The sequence below is a fragment of the Equus asinus genome, chromosome 4 (genome assembly GCF_041296235.1).
Source record: "Equus asinus isolate D_3611 breed Donkey chromosome 4, EquAss-T2T_v2, whole genome shotgun sequence".
Classification (NCBI taxonomy): domain Eukaryota; kingdom Metazoa; phylum Chordata; class Mammalia; order Perissodactyla; family Equidae; genus Equus; species Equus asinus.
The window spans coordinates 68,457,516-68,477,927 of NC_091793.1; the positions used below are offsets into that span (position 1 = coordinate 68,457,516).

A 20,412-nucleotide genomic window follows, 5' to 3' on the forward strand; every position below is an offset into this window, starting at 1 on the left:
CTTTTCTTAGTGGCAGTTGTTTATTATCATGACTCCGATCATAGGATCTTGAGTTGGACAGACATGGACTTGAATCCTGGCTTCATCCACCTTCTTTCTAGCCATGTGACTCTGGGCACATTATATCTGGATGAGTTAAATTTTTGCATCTTTAAGAGTGATAATAGCACTTCCCTCTTAGTGTTGAGGGGAGGATTTAATGAGAATACGCAAAGCACCAAACACAGGGGCCTGGCACAGTTATGCAAGCAGCTAATTCCTGGATGAGATGAAGTAAAAGGCACACGTTTGGCCATGTAACACAGAGAAGGGCACGATTGACTCTGGACAGAGCTGGGCAAGATCTCTGAGGAGCCAGCAGTAGACTAGTGTTTTCAAGAATGCGTAGGAGTGTGTTGGGCATATCTGGCAAGACTGGTAAACAGCAAAGGCTTTGATCTGTGAAAGATCACGAAAGAAGAAATTTGGGGATATTTACAAAAGCAGCCAGCCTTTGGGCTTATTATCATGTCCCTGTGTGTAGCCTCCTTTTGGGAATGCTAATTATATTCTAGTTACTAGGCTGCCACATTTCTTACTCCCTTGAAGAATTTCAGTAACGGAGTGGGTGAATCTGAAAGCCTGTCAGGAATATCAGGTTCTACAAAGTGACCCTGATGCAGTGAGTGAAACAGAGAGTTAACTGTCTTTGCCTTAGGAAATGAGGCATGTCCTCCTCATTGGGCTTCCACCAGTCAAAGCCTGCCTCTGGAGAAAAGAGAAGGAAAAGCTTTGTGCTGTAGGTTCTGGCCTTCCTGGCAGCTGGACAATGTAAGAGACATTTCTTAGTTCCTGTGACATTTTGATCATCCTCATAGATGAGTATATAAATTTTCTAAATAGACAGTATAATCCCAAGCTTGTAATTACAAAACTTAAAATCTGTCTTTAGACTGATAGTTTCTCTGCCAGCCCGTACCCAAGTCCATAGTCACAGTGATATGTAATGGTCTTTCCGATCGTCTTTGACCTGTGGAATCTGTGTCTTGTTGCTTTATATCTTCCCCTGCCCAGTCTGATTGAAGCTCACTTCTGAGGCTGCTAGGGCTCTGCTGGGGCTTCCTTGGGGATTTTAGAATCTGAGTGTGTTGAGGCTGACAAAGGGACTGCTTCTGCCCACCCGGTGCCAGGCCTGGACAGTCTCCAGCCACCATCCAGCATCTTGACCACAGTTCAAGACTTGTTCAAGACAAGTTCACAGACTTGTTTAGCTTTTAGGATTCTGCTCTTTTGCTTTTGAGTCCATTTGTGCTCTGGCCTTTTTGTTTTTTCACAGGGTCCTGTTTCTTCTATGTTTTAAAATCTCTTTTTACCAATAGTCCTTTTTGGCATGCTATTTTGCTGCTGTTTCTCACTTTACTGTGCCTAACTGGGTTGCCAGGAGTGGGATGATTGAGAGCTGGATGAAAATTACAGTGTCACTCTGTAGAAATTTTGTGAGTCATTTTTAAATATCTTGTTCCAGTGCTGTAAAAGGAGGAATGGAGCTCAAGTGATTTAAAGGATTAAAGGAGGTGATGGAGGCTGGGAAGTGAAGGCTCCAATTATCTTATTCCAGGTTTCTACCCCAGACTGTCACATAGGAGGAGTGACCCTCAGATGGCAATCTTTGCATTGGTGGCAAATTAATTAATTATTTCTTTGGGCTCAGGGAGAGCTTATCCTTCCGAAAGACCATTGTCTGTGTTACGTGTTGTCATGTTGTGTGAAAATTTTTGAACTGTTGTAATGGTGTAAACTAGCATAGCTAAAAATATGCATTTTCACACGTTCTTGCATGAAGCTCTAGAAAAAGAGCTTATATCCTCACATTTGTCAGCTTAGCTCAAAACCCTGAAGAAAATGGGATTTAAAGGACTAGTCCAGTGCAGTGTGGATTGATTGAGTTGAGAAATACTGGAATATGTTAGCTCTTGAGACTGCGAGGCTCCTCATCCTGGGCTGGACCAGAGTGGGTCCACTCTGTAACCACAGTCCAGTTGCAAATGCAGCCTACTTTTCCAGTTAAGGAATGGCATGTTCTTCATAAGAGAATTTCCCAGTTAACTGAAACTAGGTTGCCTTTCTCAGGGCCTAACCTCCCTTTTATCTTGATTTTAATTTCTAGGTGTCCAAAAAGCTGGGAGACATAGGGTTGGCTTATTTTTAAACAGTGTGTTAGTTTTCAAATAATAGGCTCAGTTGGCCTTTATCCTCCAAATACCTTTTCAGGTGAAGTATCTCTAAATTTAAAGGAGTTTGTCCAACTGTTAATCTGGAAAATGAATATGCTTTTTCTTTTTTCCCTGAATTTCCAGTTCAGTTAGAAAATATGAATTTCTTTGTTAATACACAGATCACATGAAAAATGATTTAATCTTGATGGTGCAGGCTTGTAGTTATAAGCACCTGCTGTTGTGCTATTAAGTTGTATAAATGTCATTTGACCTATGTACTGGCACTGACATTCTCAGCAGTTTGGGTTTGGGGGTATATCTACGCATGTGTTTGCTTTTTCGGTTTCTCTTTAGCTGTCAGGCTTTCAATTGTCACTTCTCATTAATGTCACTATGCTTAACTCCTGCACCCGCCTTCTTACTATTTTTATATTTAGTTGCTTCTAATCTGGTTAGAAAAAAAGATCAGTAAGCCTGCTAGATTTGTTTCCAAAGGGTAAGCGAAAAGACTGAGTGGGACTCTTAGAGCTCAGTTTTAAGAAAACCTATCTCTGGCTGCTCAGTATTCTTTTGCCTCCTTCCCTTCCTTGGGAGGCGTTTCCATACAGGTATTGGTGATGAAACACACACCTTCTCAGTGCAGTAGTACACCATTATGTGACATATTCAGTAAATTTGGACAAGTTATAATTAACTTTTAAAAATATAGCTATCTGAGGACAGACTCTGAACTGCTTCCGTTTCTTCATGCTTTCTCAGCTTTTTGTGTGCCATTTCATATGGCAACATATGTCCTAACTGCCACTGTATCCTTTCTCTGGCCTCCAAGTTGTCTGCCTATGACATGAGAATGTTAAAAAAATGGAAACTAGGGGCTGGCCCCGTGGCCGAGTGGTTAAGTTCGCACGCTCCACTGCAGGCGGCCCAGTGTTTCGTTGGTTTGGATCCTGGGTGTGGACATGGCACTGCTCATCAGACCATCCTGAGGCAGCGTCCCACATGCCACAACTAGAAAGACCCACAACGAAGAATATACAACTATGTGTCAGGGGGCTTTGGGAAGAAAAAGGAAAAAAATAAAAAATCTTTAAAAAAAAAATGGAAACTGAATGTTGACTGTTTTGTTTTTGCTTCAAACCGTCAGGTATCTTTTACAGAAATGCCTGGAGAAAGTCTTATATTTATCCACATATATGTTATGTCCAATACTCTTCATTTTGTTATGTAAATCCAAGTTTCCATTTGGTGTTGTTTTCCTTTTGCCTGAATATCTTTCTTTAACGTTTCTTGGAGTGCAGGTCTGCTGGTGACAAATTCTTTTTTTTGTTTGTTTGTCTGAATAAGTTTTTATTTAGCCTTTATTCTTAAAAGATATTTTGGTTGGGTATAGAATTCTAGGCTAATAGTTTCCTTTTACCTTTTCAAGATGTCATTCCATTGTCTCTGGCTCACATGGCTTCTGATGAAGCCTACTGTCATTTTGTTCCTCTATATGTAATGTATCTTTTTTCCCTCTGACTCCTGCTGGGAGTGCAGTTTCACGTGTGTTTGACTGCTTGATATTATCCCACAGGTCTCTGAGACTATTCTTCGTGTTTGTTTTTTTTAACCTTTTTTCCTTTGGTCTCTGTGGTTAATATTGGTTAAATTTTATTACTATGTATTTAAATTCTCTGATGTTTTTTCTTCTGCAGTGTCTAATCTGCTTTTAATTCCATTCAATGACATTTTCTTTTCAGATACTGTGTTTCCTTAATTTATAGAAGTTCATTTGGTCCTTTAAGTTTTTTTTCTCTCATTATGTCTGTTTGTTCCTTTATTTATTTATTTTCTTTTGAGGAAGATTAGCCCTGAGCTAACTACTGCCAATCCTCCTCTTTTTGCTGAGGAAGACTGGCCCTGAGCTAACATCCGTACCCATCTTCCTCTACTTTATATGTGGGATGCCTACCACAGCATGGCTTTTGCCAATCGGTACCATGTCTGCACCCAGGATGCGAACCGGCAAACCCCGGGCAGCTGAGCAGCGGAACGTACGAACTTAACCGCTGCTCCACTGGGCCAGCCCCTGTTTGTTCCTTGAGCATAGGGGCCGGCCCTGTGACTGAGTGGTTAAGTTCACTCACTCTGCTTCAGTGGCCTGGGGTTTCACTGGTTTGGATCCTGGGCGTAGACATGGCACTGTTTGTCATGCTGAGGCGGCATCCCACATGCTACAACTAGGAGGACCCACAACTAAAAATATACAACTATGTACTGGGGAAATTTGGGGAGAAAAAGCAAAAAAAAGAAAAAAAAAAAGATTGCCAACAGTTGTTAACTCAGGTGCCAATCTTTTAAAAAAACAAAATACTTAAGCATAGTTATAGTGGTTTTACTGTTCTTAGCTGCTCATTTCACCATTTCTTAGTTTGTTACTATTTTATGATTTTTTTCCCCTCCTGATTAAGGGCCACATTTTCCTGCTTCTTGTCATGTTTATACAATTTTGATGAGATGTTGTATATTGTGAATGTTACATTGCCAAGTATCTGTATTTTGTTATATTTCTTTAAGGAATGTTATGCTTTGTTTGGCAAAGCAGTTTTAAGTTACTTGCAGATCTGATTAACTCCTTGAGGCCTCTTTTTAAACTTTGATAGGGTAGGCTTAATGTAGCCTTCACTCCAGAAATAGTTCAGCCCTACTCCTCTGGTCTGCCCTTCGGGGCGCCTCCACTGAATGCCTCACGTGAGTCACCAGGAACGTTCTACTCTGGTGCTCAAACATCTTCCTGCTTTGTGTAAGCTTTGGGAATTGCTCACTTTATAGTTTTGTGGTCATTTTTTGCCCTGCCTTGTGTAATTTCACTCACACATGCATGACCTCTTAGAACTTAGTACACTTCTAGAGCTCTCTTTCTGCGTAGCTTCCTCTTTTCTAGCACTCTGCCCTGTAACTTCCAGCCACCTCAGCCTCCCTGAACTCTGATCTTCATTTTTTTGACTTAGCAAGTTTACCAGGTTCAATTTGGCTTCCCCTTCCCTGTGTTTAGTGGTGTGGAAATTATCTCCAGGCAGAAAGTTGGGGTGATTGTGTAGCTCAACTTGTTTGTTTCCCTTCTCTCAGGGACCACAGTTCTGCACTCCCTATTGTCATCTGGAAGTGGTTGTTTTACATAGTCTGTCTGGTTTCTAACTATTTACTGTAAAAGGTTAAATTTAGTCCTTGCTAGTCCATCATTGCTGCAAGCAGAAATCCCAGGAATTCCAGTGAAATTGCTCCATTGAAAATAATTCTCAGTAACTGAATGCAATTCTAAATGCCATGACTGCCTATGTTAGAAAGACTACACTAAACACAATTTACATGAATTTTTGAGTAGAACACAATGGTGTCCTCATTAGCCCTGTTCATTATTTACCTTTCCCACAGATGGGAATTGTTTGTGTTCTGAGCAGAATAAAGATCACAGTTATTCAACGTGGTTGAATAATGGCAGCGGTTCAAATGCTCCTGTAGTTCCCCTGAGGACAGACAAGCTGAGATCAGTTCTTGTCACTGCTAATGCTGGCAGTGTTCAGTGGGCAACCTCTCCTTTGGGTTGTCCTTATCCTTATTCTGTATATTAGACTAAATTTTACTCTTGGGAAGGGCCTTATTAATATGCTGTACAGTTTAAGAATCACCTTTGGAATCCACATGGAAAGTCTATGCTAATAGACCACTGAACGTCTGAATCAATAAGAAATTGGTGTGTGGATTGAAGCAACCATCTGTCAAACAGCGTAGCTTGATACAGCAATCTGGGAAATTTAAAGGTGTGTTGAAGGAAGCTAATCTGCACAAGGATATGCATTTGTAAGGGTGTGTCCTATTCTGTATCTCCCCTCAACGACCCCTTTCCCCCATGTTGAATGAAAGAAGCCATGTAATTTGAAGTGGATTGTTGGTGAGTTTGTAAGGAACATTAGTGTCCTGAGTAGACACAAGACTTGGCCATTGATGTTTAGCTAAGAAGCAACTAAATCAAGAAAAACAGGGTGCTATTTGTATCTGGTTTTGGTCAACAAGTATTTATTTCAGACTTAGTGGTAAAGATATAATGCCCTTTTTCAGAAATCATGATTATTGCCAGCCTCAGATGTTAGTTTTCGTTTTTTGTTTTTAATTTCTCTTAAGTTCTTTGTTTAGCCTCCTGAATGACTCACACTTGCTATATAAGCCCTTGGTATTCCGTATAGTACACCATGATAGCTTTAATTTTCCGTTATCAAAATGTTGTTTATAAATACGTTGATTTTTAAAAACCCAAGGATTTTTTTTTCTCTTTAATTTTAAATGCAACTTAATATTGATTGGATCCACTGCTGCTTAGAAAGTTTAGAAGTTAATGAATTTATGAAAAACTGCTCAACCTCACTAAAAGAGAAATGCAACATTGAAGAAGTAGCAATTTTTTGCCTATCAAATTGGTTGAAGTTTAAAAATGATAATACTCAGTGTTGGCAAGAATGTGGCAAGATGGACACTCCTTTGAACTTCAGGGAAAATATGTATCTATATGACCTTTTCTGAAGATAAGTTAGGCAGTATACATCAAAAACTTCTATGCTCTCTGACCTAGTAATATTGCTTCTAGGGATTTTTTTCTTAAAATTATTAGAAATTTCAACAAAAGTGCAAGTGAGAAGGTGTATGTTCTAATATTATTATTTCTAAGGGGGAGGTGTTTAGAACCACCCTAAAATGTCAGCTGTGGCATTTTCTGGTTACAAAGTACCATGCAACCATTAAAATGATGTTGATGAAGAATATTTCATGACATGGAAAACTGGACATATTTGAAATAATTCCAAAAGGATATATAGTCTCATGTCAGCTGTTATTAAAAAATGCATGAAAGAATGGTCAGAAATGCCAAAATGTTAGAGTACCTGTTTCTAGATGGTGGTTTTATGAGAGGTTGTTTCTATCTTTATGTTTTCTCTATTTTCTAAAATTGGAATGGGAGAGCATTCTAGATCATGTGAAAGCAAACGTGATGTTTGTAGCTTCATTCTGGACTTAACGAAGGCCTTTCTAGACCCTGGACTGGGACTTCAGATTCCAAGAGTAGGCAAAACTATTTATCTCTAAGGCTAGTTGTTTCAAATTTAAGTGAAGAGGTCCTTTTTCTTTTAAAACAATGATATCTGTGCTTACTTTTCAGATAAAAATTTTGATGATGAAGATTCTGTGGACGGTAATAGACCTTCCTCTGCCAGTTCTACATCATCCAAAGCTCAACCAAGCTCACGGAGAAACGTTGGAATGGGGACCACCCGCCGGCTTGGATCATCCACTCTTGGATCCAAGTCCTCAGGTGAGACCACGCTCCATGTGGTGGTGTGGAGTCAGCTATGCCACCATTTAAAACCAGACATGCATGGTACTTGCCTTCTGTGTCCTTTAGAAGTGGAGTAATCCCATTTGCAATATGCCTCTGCTTGCTGTTCTTTAATTAAATTAGTGCTGTCCTGTCAGTGCTGATAAGCTGGTAGGATGTAAGTTTGAGCTGCTGTGTTGCCACATTTTGGTAAGATAGAGCCTGTAGGAGAATGCAGCCATCACAGAGGAAAGCACACACAGCAAAGAGAGGAAGAGCAAGAGTGCACCCTGATGGCATTATGTGGTTATTGGGCTCCAGCAATGCCTGAAACAAGCTTGGGGCCTTTTTAGCCAGTTTCTGTTTATCAAGAGTGAGACTATCCGCAAGTCAGATTGTACTTCTTGTTAGGTATTTAAAATGTATTTTGTTCCTACAAATAGCATCGTTCCTTCTGAGACAAGTATGGATGCTGAATTTAAGGAAATGGTAGGAATTAGCTCTCTGAATCTTTGAAAATTGGTTTACAAAGATTTCTTCCCTATGTCCTTCCTCCTCCACCCCTAATTTAAATAGTTTGAGTCCTTGTCATATACAACTTCCATTTTGCTGTCACATTTTGAATTTACGTGCAAATTTCCTACTTTTTACCTCTAAAAATTGAGTAGCCACTGCTTTCAGAACCATGCTCACTGTTAGTGTTGGGCTTTTGAGCTTGGCTGGATGGGCTAAATGAAAACTGGATAAGGATTAGCATTAGAATGCTGTCTCTTCCTGCTGGTCTTCCGTGCCTTCTGAACTGGCCCAAGAATGTTGATGTTTTGACTTGATCAGCTTGGTGCTGCTGCAGCACCTCTACCACCAGCATCCCTGTCAGTGTTAAAGGAGCTGTACTGACAGTCAGAATGACGTTCACATCTGGGGTGGCAGAAGAGAAGCTGTGTTTGTTTCTTACATTTGTTGTTGTCATTCTTAGATCTTTCTAATCTTTTTTTTTCTTTCTGGTGTATTAAAAAAAATTTTTTTTGTCTTATTGAGCTTAAATTCACATAACATAAACTTAACTGTTTTAAAGGTGTAACAATCCAGTGGCATTTAGTGTGTTAACAGTGTTGTGCAACCACCACCTATGTCCACTTCTGAAACAGTTTCATCCCTCCCAAAGAAACCCCGTACTCTTTAAACAGTTGCTCCCCATTTCTTCTTTCCCCCAGCCACTCACAGTCAACAATCTCCATTTTTCCCCCCTGTTTTTTCTCCCCAAATCCCCCCAGTACATAGTTGTATATCTTAGTTGTGGGTCCTTCTAGTTGTGGCATGTGGGACGCCTCCTCAACGTGGCCTGATGAGCGGTGCCATGTCCGTGCCCGGGATCTGAACCAGCGAAACCCTGGGCTGCTGCAGTGGAGCGCGCTAACCCAACCATTTGGCCACGGGGCCGGCCCCAACAGTCTCCATTTTTTCTCCATTAATTTACCTATTCTAGATATTTCATAGAAATGGAGTCATACAATATGTGATCTTTTGTGTCTGGCTTCTTTCACTTAGCATAATATTTTTGAGGTTTATCTACTTTATAGCACATACCAGAATTTCATTCCTTTTTGTGGCTAAACAATCTTTCTGATCCTTTTTCTTGATATGTTCTTGGGTGGCATCCCTTCCATGAACAAGGCTTAGAAAACTTCTGTATGATCAGACCACTCCTTTTCCTTCCCATTCCTCACCCATACCCCTTCCAAAATCCCAGCTCTGTAGATTATGCAGAGATATCAGCCTTGTCTTTCCTGTCAGCCCTGCTCTCATCCGTTTTGCGTTTTAACACCGCAGTCATGACTTCCTTGTTGACTCCTGCTTGTCACATTCCTTGGGCTCAGGGACTGTGGTTGGTCTTCCAGTCTTCTTCAGTATGTGGATGCATGGCACAGCGCCTCACTCAGAGGATGTGCTCAGGACCCATCTGTTCAGGGAGATGCAGTCTTTAGACTAAAGCAGACACTGAGCTCCACATCACAGTGTGTTGCTGCTCTTTATAGTTAGCTGTGAATGCAGCGTGAGTAATCATCGAGTGAGAACACACATTTACTGCTACCAAAATGGTTTTTAAAGCCCTGTTTTATCTAGCCAGACCATCATGACCTCAAACACCAGATAGCTTGTCTGCTGAGAAGCTCTATAAAAGCACTTAGACTAATCAATGTAAATCATTAACAAGGGTTACACAGATGACTGTAGGCACCAATTGTGAAACCTTTATTATGAAAAAAAAAATCTGATAAAATGTCACATGATAGGCATGTGTGAAGTTTATATTAGCAAAAAGAAAAAGGTTTCTCCCAAATGACAGCTATTAACTTTTAAGTATATAAAGCATCTTACGACAACTTTATGGGGGAAACTTGCTACTGATCCATAAATGAAAAATTCAAAGTTATCATAACTTCAAGGAAATGGAAATGCTTTGAGACTAATATAAAGTTTAAATGAAACTGTTAAATTCTTTGGAACTTACTTGAATATTTCACAAATTTGTTATGCTAGAGTCCTAACAATAACATAATCTAATTTATTCCCTGAAGAATTAAATTTTCTATTATATCTGTTTATTAGGAATCTTTCAAAAGATTTGTACATTAATAGAGCATACATCTTCTAAATTCTTTAAAGACTAGGCTGTCTCTCCTTAAAACAGTAGTCTCTTTAAGTGACTTTAAGCTAATGTATATAATATTGTGGAATTGCTATACTGCATCTTGATATTAACATCAATAATGTTTTTCAATTCCACAACACTGAATTTTTATTGTCTTTAAAAATATAGTTACAAATCTTTCAAAATGTAGTTGTGATTGTGTATATTCAGCCTCATCCAATGTACGTTGTTTCCATTTTAAAAATTAACCTTTTTCATAGCTGCAAAAGAAGGAGCTGGTGCTGTTGATGAAGAGGACTTTATTAAAGCATTTGATGACGTCCCTGTAGTGCAGGTGAGTGAAGATATTGGAGTTTGGTTAAAAACAAGGATAAGCTTCCCCTTCAAATTTTGTTTTTCGTATATGTGATACAGCAACTCTCCCTTACTAGATAAGGTAATTTTAACTATTAAGATTACAGGAGATCTGAGGTTGCAGACTAGGAAATGTTGAAGCCTCTTGTAGCTGAAGTGAAGAGCAAAAGCCAAGTCCCAAGATGAGCTTCCAGTGAGAACTGGAGAGAAGCTGCCTACTCTAGTAAGAAGTTTGTAGGGCAGGCGACATAAAAGAGAAAATAAAATGAGTGGTTAGGTTAAATAAGAGAACAAAGATTCATGCTTATTTAGAGAATTTTCTTAGAAAAATTTGTAAATTTGAAGGATTTTGGTGTCTGAAAAAATTTAAAGAATGGTTTAATAAAATCTTAGTTTGTACCCGCTTGCTGCTTCACTTAAGTAGCTAACAGATGAAGCAGAGATTATTTATAAGAGTTGGGGTACAGTCACATATTTTAGGTGCTTTGTGCCTCAGTGTTGTCCATTATTGAGTGGGGTTTAATAATACTTTTCCTCATCCTACAGTCCTGTGTGTGCTTGGGATTCCTGTAGCACTTAATGTCTGTATGGGTCACTTGTTACATGCTGCTTGATTGCCATATGTGTATAAATCAGATAACAAGCATCTTATTAGGTTCAAGTTCATCCTAAAGTCTTTGACCTTCTCAGCATGCCTCATTCTTGATTGGTTGTTCCCCTACCTGTGTTACAAGTAAAATATGAAGATAAATGAGAAAGTAGATTTGAAAGTGTTTAAAGTTACAGGTATAGGATGGTGGTGTAAATAATACCAAGAGTAATACATGACTTCTGCTCACTGACTGCTTCCAAGTAGGCTTCTTTCTCTTTTGTACATGAAATCATCTATTAAGTTTATAGTAAAGCTGTGTTTGAGGCAAGGTTATCCATTCATGGACATCAAATCTAGTGGGTATATATTCACAGTGGGGAAAAAGCTCATTCTAAGACAAGTCTGTCTAGATGTGTCTAGAAGGATCTCATAGGTCCTTCTGAAAATTGAAATGGTTTCTTTTACTACATTTACTAAATGCTTTTGACTTCATATAATTAAGAAGTAATCTTTGTTTATATTGATTGTAAATTAATTTTGCTTACAGATTTATTCCAGCCGAGACCTTGAGGAATCCATAAACAAGATTAGGGAAATATTATCTGATGACAAGCATGATTGGGAGCAAAGAGTAAATGCTGTAAGCTGTTGACTTCATGTGATTACATTTTCATTAGATTTATTTAAATACTCTAATTACTTTATTATGAAATTGGGGTATAACGCTAATGAATTTTAAGTAGTAGACATTTTAAATATAAATAGTCATATTTACGCTTTCACTTTTTACTAGAGTAACCTCACTTCTATTTCTATTTTTAAAACATCCAACTTGCACCCTTCTATATATCCCGTACTTTTGACAAAGCCTGACTGGGTTGTCTGTTGAGGGCCTGCACTCTCACTGTAGTAAAGACTGGATCCTCTGATGGTTGCCAGTAAAGCGGCTTCTTAGTGGCATGTTCAGTGTGTGTCCCTCTGTTCCTTTTTTCATATAACTTGCTGGAAAATTCTGTCCTATTTTTAGAAGAGGATTAATGAAAATAAGTGGGCTAAACATTAAAATGAGGGTGTGTCTTCTCTCAGGAAAGCTGTTTCACAGTGGTTGGCTGGCAAGAAGAGAGGTGGTAAAATTGCTGTTGTATCCTGTTCCAAATTCAGACCAGCCTTTTAGTGATGCTACGGTGGGGGATTCTATAAAGAGACTGTAGATTGCTCTTTCCTTTGACTTGTTAAATAAATGGCAGTCAGAGTGGAGTGTGGGAGAAGGAAAGCTTAGGGGAGAAGCTTTTTACAAGCTAAAATGAAGGTTTTCGTTTTTTAATCATTAGCATAGAATCTGTAAATACACTAAAATATTTCCAATTAAAAATACATTTTGTAGAATTGTAATATGTTTATCACAGATAGTATATTTAAAAAATTGATTTCTTCATGAGCTGGCCTGGTGGCGCAGCTGTGACGTTCGCACATTCTGCTTCGGCGGCCCAGGGTTCGCTCGTTCCCGGGTGCCGACCTATGTACCACTTGGCAAGCCGTGGTGTGGTAGGCGTCCCACATATAAAGTAGAGGAAGATGGGCACAGATGTTAGCTCATGGCTAATCTTCCTCAAAAAAAAGAAAAAGAATTGGTTTGTTCAGTGTATTAGCTAATATTTAATTGGCTGAATTCTTTTTGGAAAACTGTTTCTGTATCGTTTAACTTTGATGTTGATCTGTCATATTTGATGGCTTCTGTTGTTTCATGTATTCTGTTTTAAGAATTGTTTTCTTTCTCTCTTAATTTTTTCTTTCCCATTAGCTAAAAAAGATTAGATCTTTACTTTTGGCTGGTGCTGCTGAGTACGATAACTTCTTTCAACACTTGCGTCTTTTGGATGGAGCCTTTAAACTATCTGCTAAGGATCTGCGGTCTCAGGTAGTGCGGGAGGCTTGTATCACATTGGGGTAAGGATTGCAACGCTCCGGATTCTCACACATCCTCAAATGGCCTTGCCACAGTGCTTCAGAGATGGTTCATTGAATGTGTCCGATGGGTCTCTAATGCAGCTTCTGACTAGTCCCCAAGACCCACTCCAGTTACCTTTCTCTTAGCACTTTTACAGTATTTCCTGCCCAATTATGTAAAGTGTGGCAGATTTTAAATTTTATTCAGTGACTTAGCTCTGAAGCCTCTATTTTAAACTTGAAGCAATTATGGTTAATAATATGGAAAATGAAATTGTATAAATTCTGTTTCTCACTTTTTTCATTGATTTTGCTTACAGGATATAACGTGATTATGAGAATTTTTGTTGGTTTGTTTCTAGAAGAGTACTGTAGCTATAAAGTTAAAATTAAAGATATGTACTGGAGTACAGTTTTATCCTAGCTAAACCTGTATCAGTGTTTGAAGCTAGAACTTCTGTGTTAAAAAGTATGTCAGAATATCAAAGCAGCAGCAGCGCTAAGAAAGCATTGCAGCTGTTTAAAGTTTTGGCTACAGTCCGATATTGAAGCATGAATATTATATGTTAAAAATAAAAGGGCAAAAGAAAAAAAAGGTTGAGAAAGGTTTTTCATACTTATGTTTTATTGGTATATGATCAATTTGTTTTTTGCTATTTTGAGACTTAGTTGGAAATGATTTATTTAAAAAAGAAGGAGCAAACTGTTGTGCTAGTAGCTATTTGCCAAGTCCTCCAAATGCACATTGGAAATATTTTTAAATTATCTTATTTAGACCTTTGTCCTTTATCCCTAGATAGCTTTAAATTAAGGCTCTAAAATGTTGTGGTTTATATGCTTCACTGTTTGCAAGAAATACAACTACAGTCCAGTATTCATTTCTTATTGTAGGCATCTGTCATCAGTTCTGGGGAATAAATTTGACCATGGAGCTGAAGCCATTATGCCAACTATCTTTAATTTAATTCCAAACAGTGCCAAAATTATGGCTACTTCTGGTGTTGTAGCTGTTAGGTTAATCATTCGGGTAAGTATGTTTTGAGACCATACATAGAGTAAGCAAGTGGTAAATATTGGTGGTTGATAAGTGATATTAGAGACATTTTTCATTAAAGTGATTACGTATAGTTGGAATCATGTTGTAATACAACATTGGCCTTTTATTCCCCACTTAATTATAGCATAGAGCCCTTTACATTCCATAATGCGAATTATGGACATGGTGTATAGTTACTGAGGTGTTGATCATTGACTGACTCATCATGAGTTTTAAATATTTGAACATCTGCATCTGCTTCTGTTGAGACTCTTTTCTTTGTGTCTGCAGGTATCACTCGCATTCTTCCCTCCTTAATCCATTTTAGGTCTTTGTATTGTGGTTTTGTTATTCCCCTAAAATTTTAATTTAATTATTTGCATATAAGCACAGAAACAAAATATTCTCTTCAGTTAAGTTTTCTAAATACTTATTTATTTAAATTTAAATAATTACCCAAGTAATTTACATACAAGTTTCAGTAAAACCTAATAGTTCACAAAGGCTTAAAATGAAAGTTCTCCACGTCACCTCCTCCCCGCCTTCAGATCCCTTTTTCCGAAAACCAACCCTTGAGACTGGGGCTGGATGGCGTTAACTGAAATCTATCCAGAGCACTCCTGGTTATTGTGGGTTACTCACTTTGTATTATTTCTTGTTCTTACTGTTTACACTGCCTACTTCAAACATTACATCCAAAGCCATCATTGGACATTTTCGTTGAAGCAATATCAAAATGTATTGGTCCGCTGACCCCTTTTGACCTCACTCAGATCTCGACTGCTCAGATTGTTTAGACTTCATGCCAATGATTTGTTTTGATTTTGGACTTAAGTATGTATCATTGTGTTATCCGTTTTGGCTTTGTAATACAGTTTTGTCAGGGCCTTTGGCAATATCCAATGAAATTCTTCTTCCTTTGTAAACTTAATTCTGAATATGTAAATGCTAATAGTTAGGGAGGAAGTAGTTGTCTTTTGTTTTATTTTTGTGTTTTCAAGTGTTCACTTCTGTCTTCTGTTGTTCTTCACAGCACACACACATCCCTAGGCTGATACCTGTCATAACAAGCAACTGTACCTCCAAGTCTGTTGCAGTTAGAAGGTAAATTTTGAAACAGTTTCCTCATTACTTTGGAATTGTTTAAAAACCAAAACAAATTCCAGATTTCCCTCCCTAGAAAAAAGTTCATGTTTGAAATAATATTATGTAAGATTGCTATAATGAATGCCTTTGGATTGAAGGATCATGATCTCCAAATAGGCTGGAAAGTAAATTGGGACAACTGTTATTTTTGCATTTGTGCGTGTGTATGTGTGTGTGTGTGTGAGAGTGTGTGTGTGTGTGTGTGTGTGTGTGAGTGAGTCAGTTGGGCTGTTTGGAGGGAGAAAGGGAGAGGACCCACTATGCATCTTTTCTTGAGATAGTCCTTCTGCCTCTGTCATTGGTGTACCTCATTCTCTGAATGAAGGCAGTAACTACAAGCAAGAAAAAAACATTGTAACAATTAATGTCAGTTATTTAATATTAACATAGCTAGGAGGAGGTCTATGTTGTTTGCATCTTCTGATATTGATTTCTGAAATTCTGAGTCCTGACCAGTCATTTGCTTCTGCTACACAGCTGTGGGAGATAATGCTCAGAAAATACAACCTGCGTGGCTAGCTGGGGCTTTGTTCCCAAGTCCCTGTCTTGTCTCGTGTCCTGGTGAGCTGCCCTAGGCCACATGTGAGGGATGAGGGCTCTTCTAGCTGGGATCTGTGATTCTGGACTGTTGAGTCACAGAGTCTTTTGAGAGTCTATTATATCTTCCTAGGAAAATGCAAATACACAGAAAAGTTTTGTGTAGAGTTTTGAGGGGATTCGTGGCCATCACTGAAGCCTCTCAATGGACTGTATCAGGAGCTTTATAGGGTAAATTAATGGCAGGCCTGGGCAGCGGGCTCTTGGCTGCATTCTTGTAGTTCTGCATCTTCATCCTTGTCCAGTGAAAGGGCCCTTCACTCTAGGGCTTAGAGCCCAGTTTGCCTCAGTCGCTTGTTGCTTCCCTCCTTTCCCAGGGTGTCATGTTGGTCCTGCCATGTTCCACGGGTCGGAGACCCTTCTGAGCATGAGGTGACCCCACATCCATCTTAGTAACAGCTCTATGGAAGGCATAAGGGGGAAAAGGGGAATAATTCAACTATGTAAAGCCAGGAAAAAAGAAATTTGCTCCTTCCGCTGAAAAAGCTTAACTTCTAACTGCATGGCTCAATTGTATATCTCTGAGGAATGCACTGTGCCCTTGACCCACAGTTCAGCTTCTTGGGATAGAGAGGATCAGCTTCAGCGCCCCCTAGAGATGAGAGTGTAATGTCAGCAAGGTAAAGGGATGATAGTGAACTTCCGAACCTGACAGACTTCCGTCGAAGCGTTGCCTCCTCCCTCTTACTAGTTGTTTGACATGTTAGGAAGGAGAGTACCCCTGTGCAGAGTTGTTCTGTGGATTCACGGTCATTTTGGGAAACAGGGTTTGACACTTAGTGAAAGCTTAATAAATTGTAACCATTATTAGAATTTGTTGCTCCTGCTGGTTTTTATCATCTCTATTTTTGTAGATTCTCAAGAGAAATTCAGAATGTGTTTTTCCTTTGTGTAAGGCAGAGTTCCTTCAATGAAGTGACACAGATCATTGTGGAACACTACAGGAGGTTTAGTGTTTTAGTCAGCTCAGGCTGCCATAACAACATACTGTACACTGGGTGGCTTAAACAACGGAAATTTATTTTCTCACAGTTCTGGAGGCTGGAAGTCCCAGATCAGGGTGCTAGCATGGTTGGGTTCCAGTGAGGGTGGCTTGTGGATGGTTGCCTTCTTGCTGTCTTCACATGGTAGAGAGAGTGCACTGTCTTGTGTTTCTTCTTAGAAGGGCACTAATCCTTTCATGAAAGCCTGACTCTCACGACTTCATGTGAACCTCATGACCTCAAAGGCCCCAGCTCCAAATACCATCATATTGGGGATTAGGGCTTCAACATAGGAATTTTGAGGGAACACTGTTCAGTCCATAGTATTTAATGATTCTGGCCTCTGGCACTAGATATGAGTAGCAACCTGCAATCACTGTGACAGTAGAAATGCCACCCCTTCACCGATTTCTGAACCACACACTCAGATTGCTCTTCTTATATTTAGTTAGAGTGAATGTCAGTCAGAACCATGTGTCTTAACACTGAAAGAAGTAGTAGGGACCATCTGGCCCAGAGCCTCTTGCTTTCAGGAAGGTGAACAAAGCCGAAGAGTTCACCATAACCAAGGCAGTGCACTTTTGTCATGTGTTCAACCTGTACCTAGCTTTGCTTCGTAGAATTGGCAAGAGATGGGTGCACAATCTCCCTGCCTGTGAGAAGTTTATAATTTAGTTGGGGAGATTAAAAACATGAATGCAAAGCAATGTAAGAGTGAATTACAACATGTTTTGTGGATTTAAGAGTTCATAGAGGATAGTGATTAAAACCAGCTGATATATACCCAAGAAGCTTCATAGACAAGTTGAAAATTGAACTGCTTTTTGAATGATGAATAGGTGAAGAAAAGAGACAAGAAAAATCTAGACCAGGAAATGACCTGGGGAAAAGGGTAGAAGTAGAATAAACACAGCCTAGGTTGTGGCAGAGTGGGGAAAGCGACAGTGAGGAAGGCTGTGGGCGTAGGTCAGTGTCTTTCCTTAGAGAGGGTTTGCTTTGCATGCCCCCGTGCCTGCACTGTTACCAGCCCTAGGACTGAGTTCAATATCTCTCCTGTGTGGTCCTGGCACACGGTAATTATCTCTTGTCTGTCTTTCTGTCTTGCTGGATTGTGTCTTGGTTACCAGTGTATCTCTACTATCTAGCACAGTGTAAGAGTTTATTAATGATTTGTTGAGTGAGTAATTGTACAGATTATGAGGTTTTGAATTGGGAGGATCATGGGAGAGTAAGTCTGGTCATTAGAGAGATTACCTTCTGATTTGTTTCCTTGAATGGATTCCTAAAACTGTTAAGATTTACTCCTACAAAGATAGATATCCTGGACTTTAGAAAAAGGCAATTATAAAGAGGTAGGACCCAAAGTGGTGATGTAATCCAAAGAAAATGAGACCGGAATTGTTTTTGTGCACAAATCAGGCCACAAAAGATCACAAAAGTGAAAAGGCTTGAAAAGAAAGGATGTTGAAAGATTAAAAAGAGGAAAATAGCTAAGTAGCTAGTGAAAATCTATTTGAAGCACTACCCTAGGACCTTCTTAGCAGGAACACTTGGCGAGCACTGTTTTTCAGGGTATTTTTTACTTTTTTTGTGCAAGACAGTCTGTGAAATTAATGCAAAGACCAGTTGCCTGATTCTCTAATTACGCTCATCTTTTGTGCATGTGTGCATTCTGTACTAATGTGTTATTTGAGGGAGTTTAAAAACAAATGACAGTGACGCACCCTCTCAGTAATGTTACCGTGAAGCTCACATTTCTGATTTGAAGGGAAATCTTGTATCCTGTCCCTTATCCCTATGATTTTTCGTTTTGACTACTGTAGATGCTTAATTATTTTCATTTGCTTTGGTTTTCGATCAATTTTGATTCCATATTTATGTTCCATTTTGTGAATCATTAAAATTAGAAGAAATATACCAAGTCGAAATAGTAATGTTGGGTCACTCAAGAAAAAAGCTCTTATTTTTACTAACATACAAATTACTAAGTTACATATTTTTTTTCTTCGTCATTTTCAGGCGCTGTTTTGAATTTTTAGATTTACTTTTACAAGAATGGCAAACACATTCACTGGAACGGTGAGCATCTGATTTGCTGTTTTTTTCCTCTGAATTCAATCTTGAGATTTAATGCCTCAGTAAGTGGTCCAACCCACTTGCTATAAAAAAATGAAGAAATCTAAACATTTGGGCATGACTACTTGTGTTATTTCTGCTGATGTGGAGCACGTAATATTGGCAGCAGCTTGTAGTGAGTTTCATTGAGTTAAATGTTAGTGCGCCCAGAGATGTGGACAGATGTGCACCATGGGAACTACAGAGCCAGGATTCACTCTAGTGACTGATCCTGCTGCGTGACATTCCCGTCAGTTCCAACGAGGTCAGTGTTTAAAGCTGCTCTCAGTAGGTAAGATGTAACTCTCAAGTCTTTAAAGAAATTTCACTCGTTTCAAAGTTTTCTTTTTGATCCCTTTGTATCAGAAAGTCAGCAATTTTCTCTTTATTCAGGTTGGTTTAAGTTTCACATCAGGATGAAAAGTAGAGTTATGGTAGAATTCTTGAAGAAGCACGTCTCTATTAATTTTGAGATTCACTCTTTGCCATTTTTAGTTCCTATCAATTGTAGGTGCCTGCTATTCTTTCTGAGTTAAATTTGGAGACAATAGATGACGTTGTGCCACTCGTTTTTTAATGGTATGTCGTATAGTTTGTGAAGAACTTTACAGCTATTAAATGTTTTATTAGTAGTGGAATTTTAATAAATTGAGGACTCCTGGGAGTCCTGTTCCGTACAGCAGTGGTCAGAGATGAAGCAAAGCCAAGCCTCCCAGAGGCCAAATTTCCTCTGAGGATTTGTGAATCTAGAAGATAGTCACACATTTTCTTCCAATACTTTTTTGTTCTTTAGTCTGTTAGTTTTAGAATTAGAGGTGGAAGGTGGGAGGACGGATTTAATCGGGGGACAGGTGAGTAGAACAGAAAATCATGGAGAACTCAGATGTAGTCTCATGCATTCATCACCTCCCGGCTCAGCCTCGGCCGCTTAGATGGCTGCTCACTAAATGTTTATTGTACGCCTGAAGGTAAGGAGGCACAGACCTGGAATGGGCTGGTAGAGTTGGTAACTGATTTTGTTCTGTCAAACTATTCATTCTGATCATTTCCCTTTTCTTAAAACTTTGTTAAATATTTGATGAGACAGTTTGTTGATTTCTTCTCAGCAAGGGTAGAACATAACGAAAGAGAATACCTATTTATAAAATGGTTACATCATTTTATAAAATTGTTCATGTTACATGTTGGAACTTGAAAAAATACTCTGTTTAATTACAGAAATGTGATATAGTTAGTTTCTTTCGTATTAAGATTATTATTATCTCATTATAATTTCCATAGAAACTAGCTCTGACCATGGAAAAATAGGGTTTTTTTGTTTGGATTCATAGAAGATTGGGCTAAATAAGTTTGGCCTGAAAAACAATCGGCTTGTATTAAAAAATATCACACAAGACAGTAGGGTCTTTGGGTACTTTGGTGGGGGTGGGGTAGGGCTGGAGGTAGG

General features: G+C 38.9%; 1 protein-coding gene across 24 annotated transcripts in view; it reads left to right on the forward strand.

Annotated features, from left to right (window-relative positions):
* The window catches only part of CLASP1 (cytoplasmic linker associated protein 1), a 255,693-nt gene that overhangs the window by 133,319 nt on the left and 101,962 nt on the right, over nt 1-20,412 (forward strand). For all 24 annotated transcript variants that reach the window (XM_070507429.1, XM_070507431.1, XM_070507435.1 and 21 more), the window contains exons 9-15: nt 7,387-7,539; nt 10,456-10,529; nt 11,689-11,781; nt 12,943-13,088; nt 13,980-14,115; nt 15,158-15,228; nt 18,870-18,929. In XM_070507429.1, the coding sequence (XP_070363530.1) occupies nt 7,387-7,539; nt 10,456-10,529; nt 11,689-11,781; nt 12,943-13,088; nt 13,980-14,115; nt 15,158-15,228; nt 18,870-18,929 (733 nt within the window). The remainder of the gene's footprint in view (nt 1-7,386; nt 7,540-10,455; nt 10,530-11,688; nt 11,782-12,942; nt 13,089-13,979; nt 14,116-15,157; nt 15,229-18,869; nt 18,930-20,412) is intronic.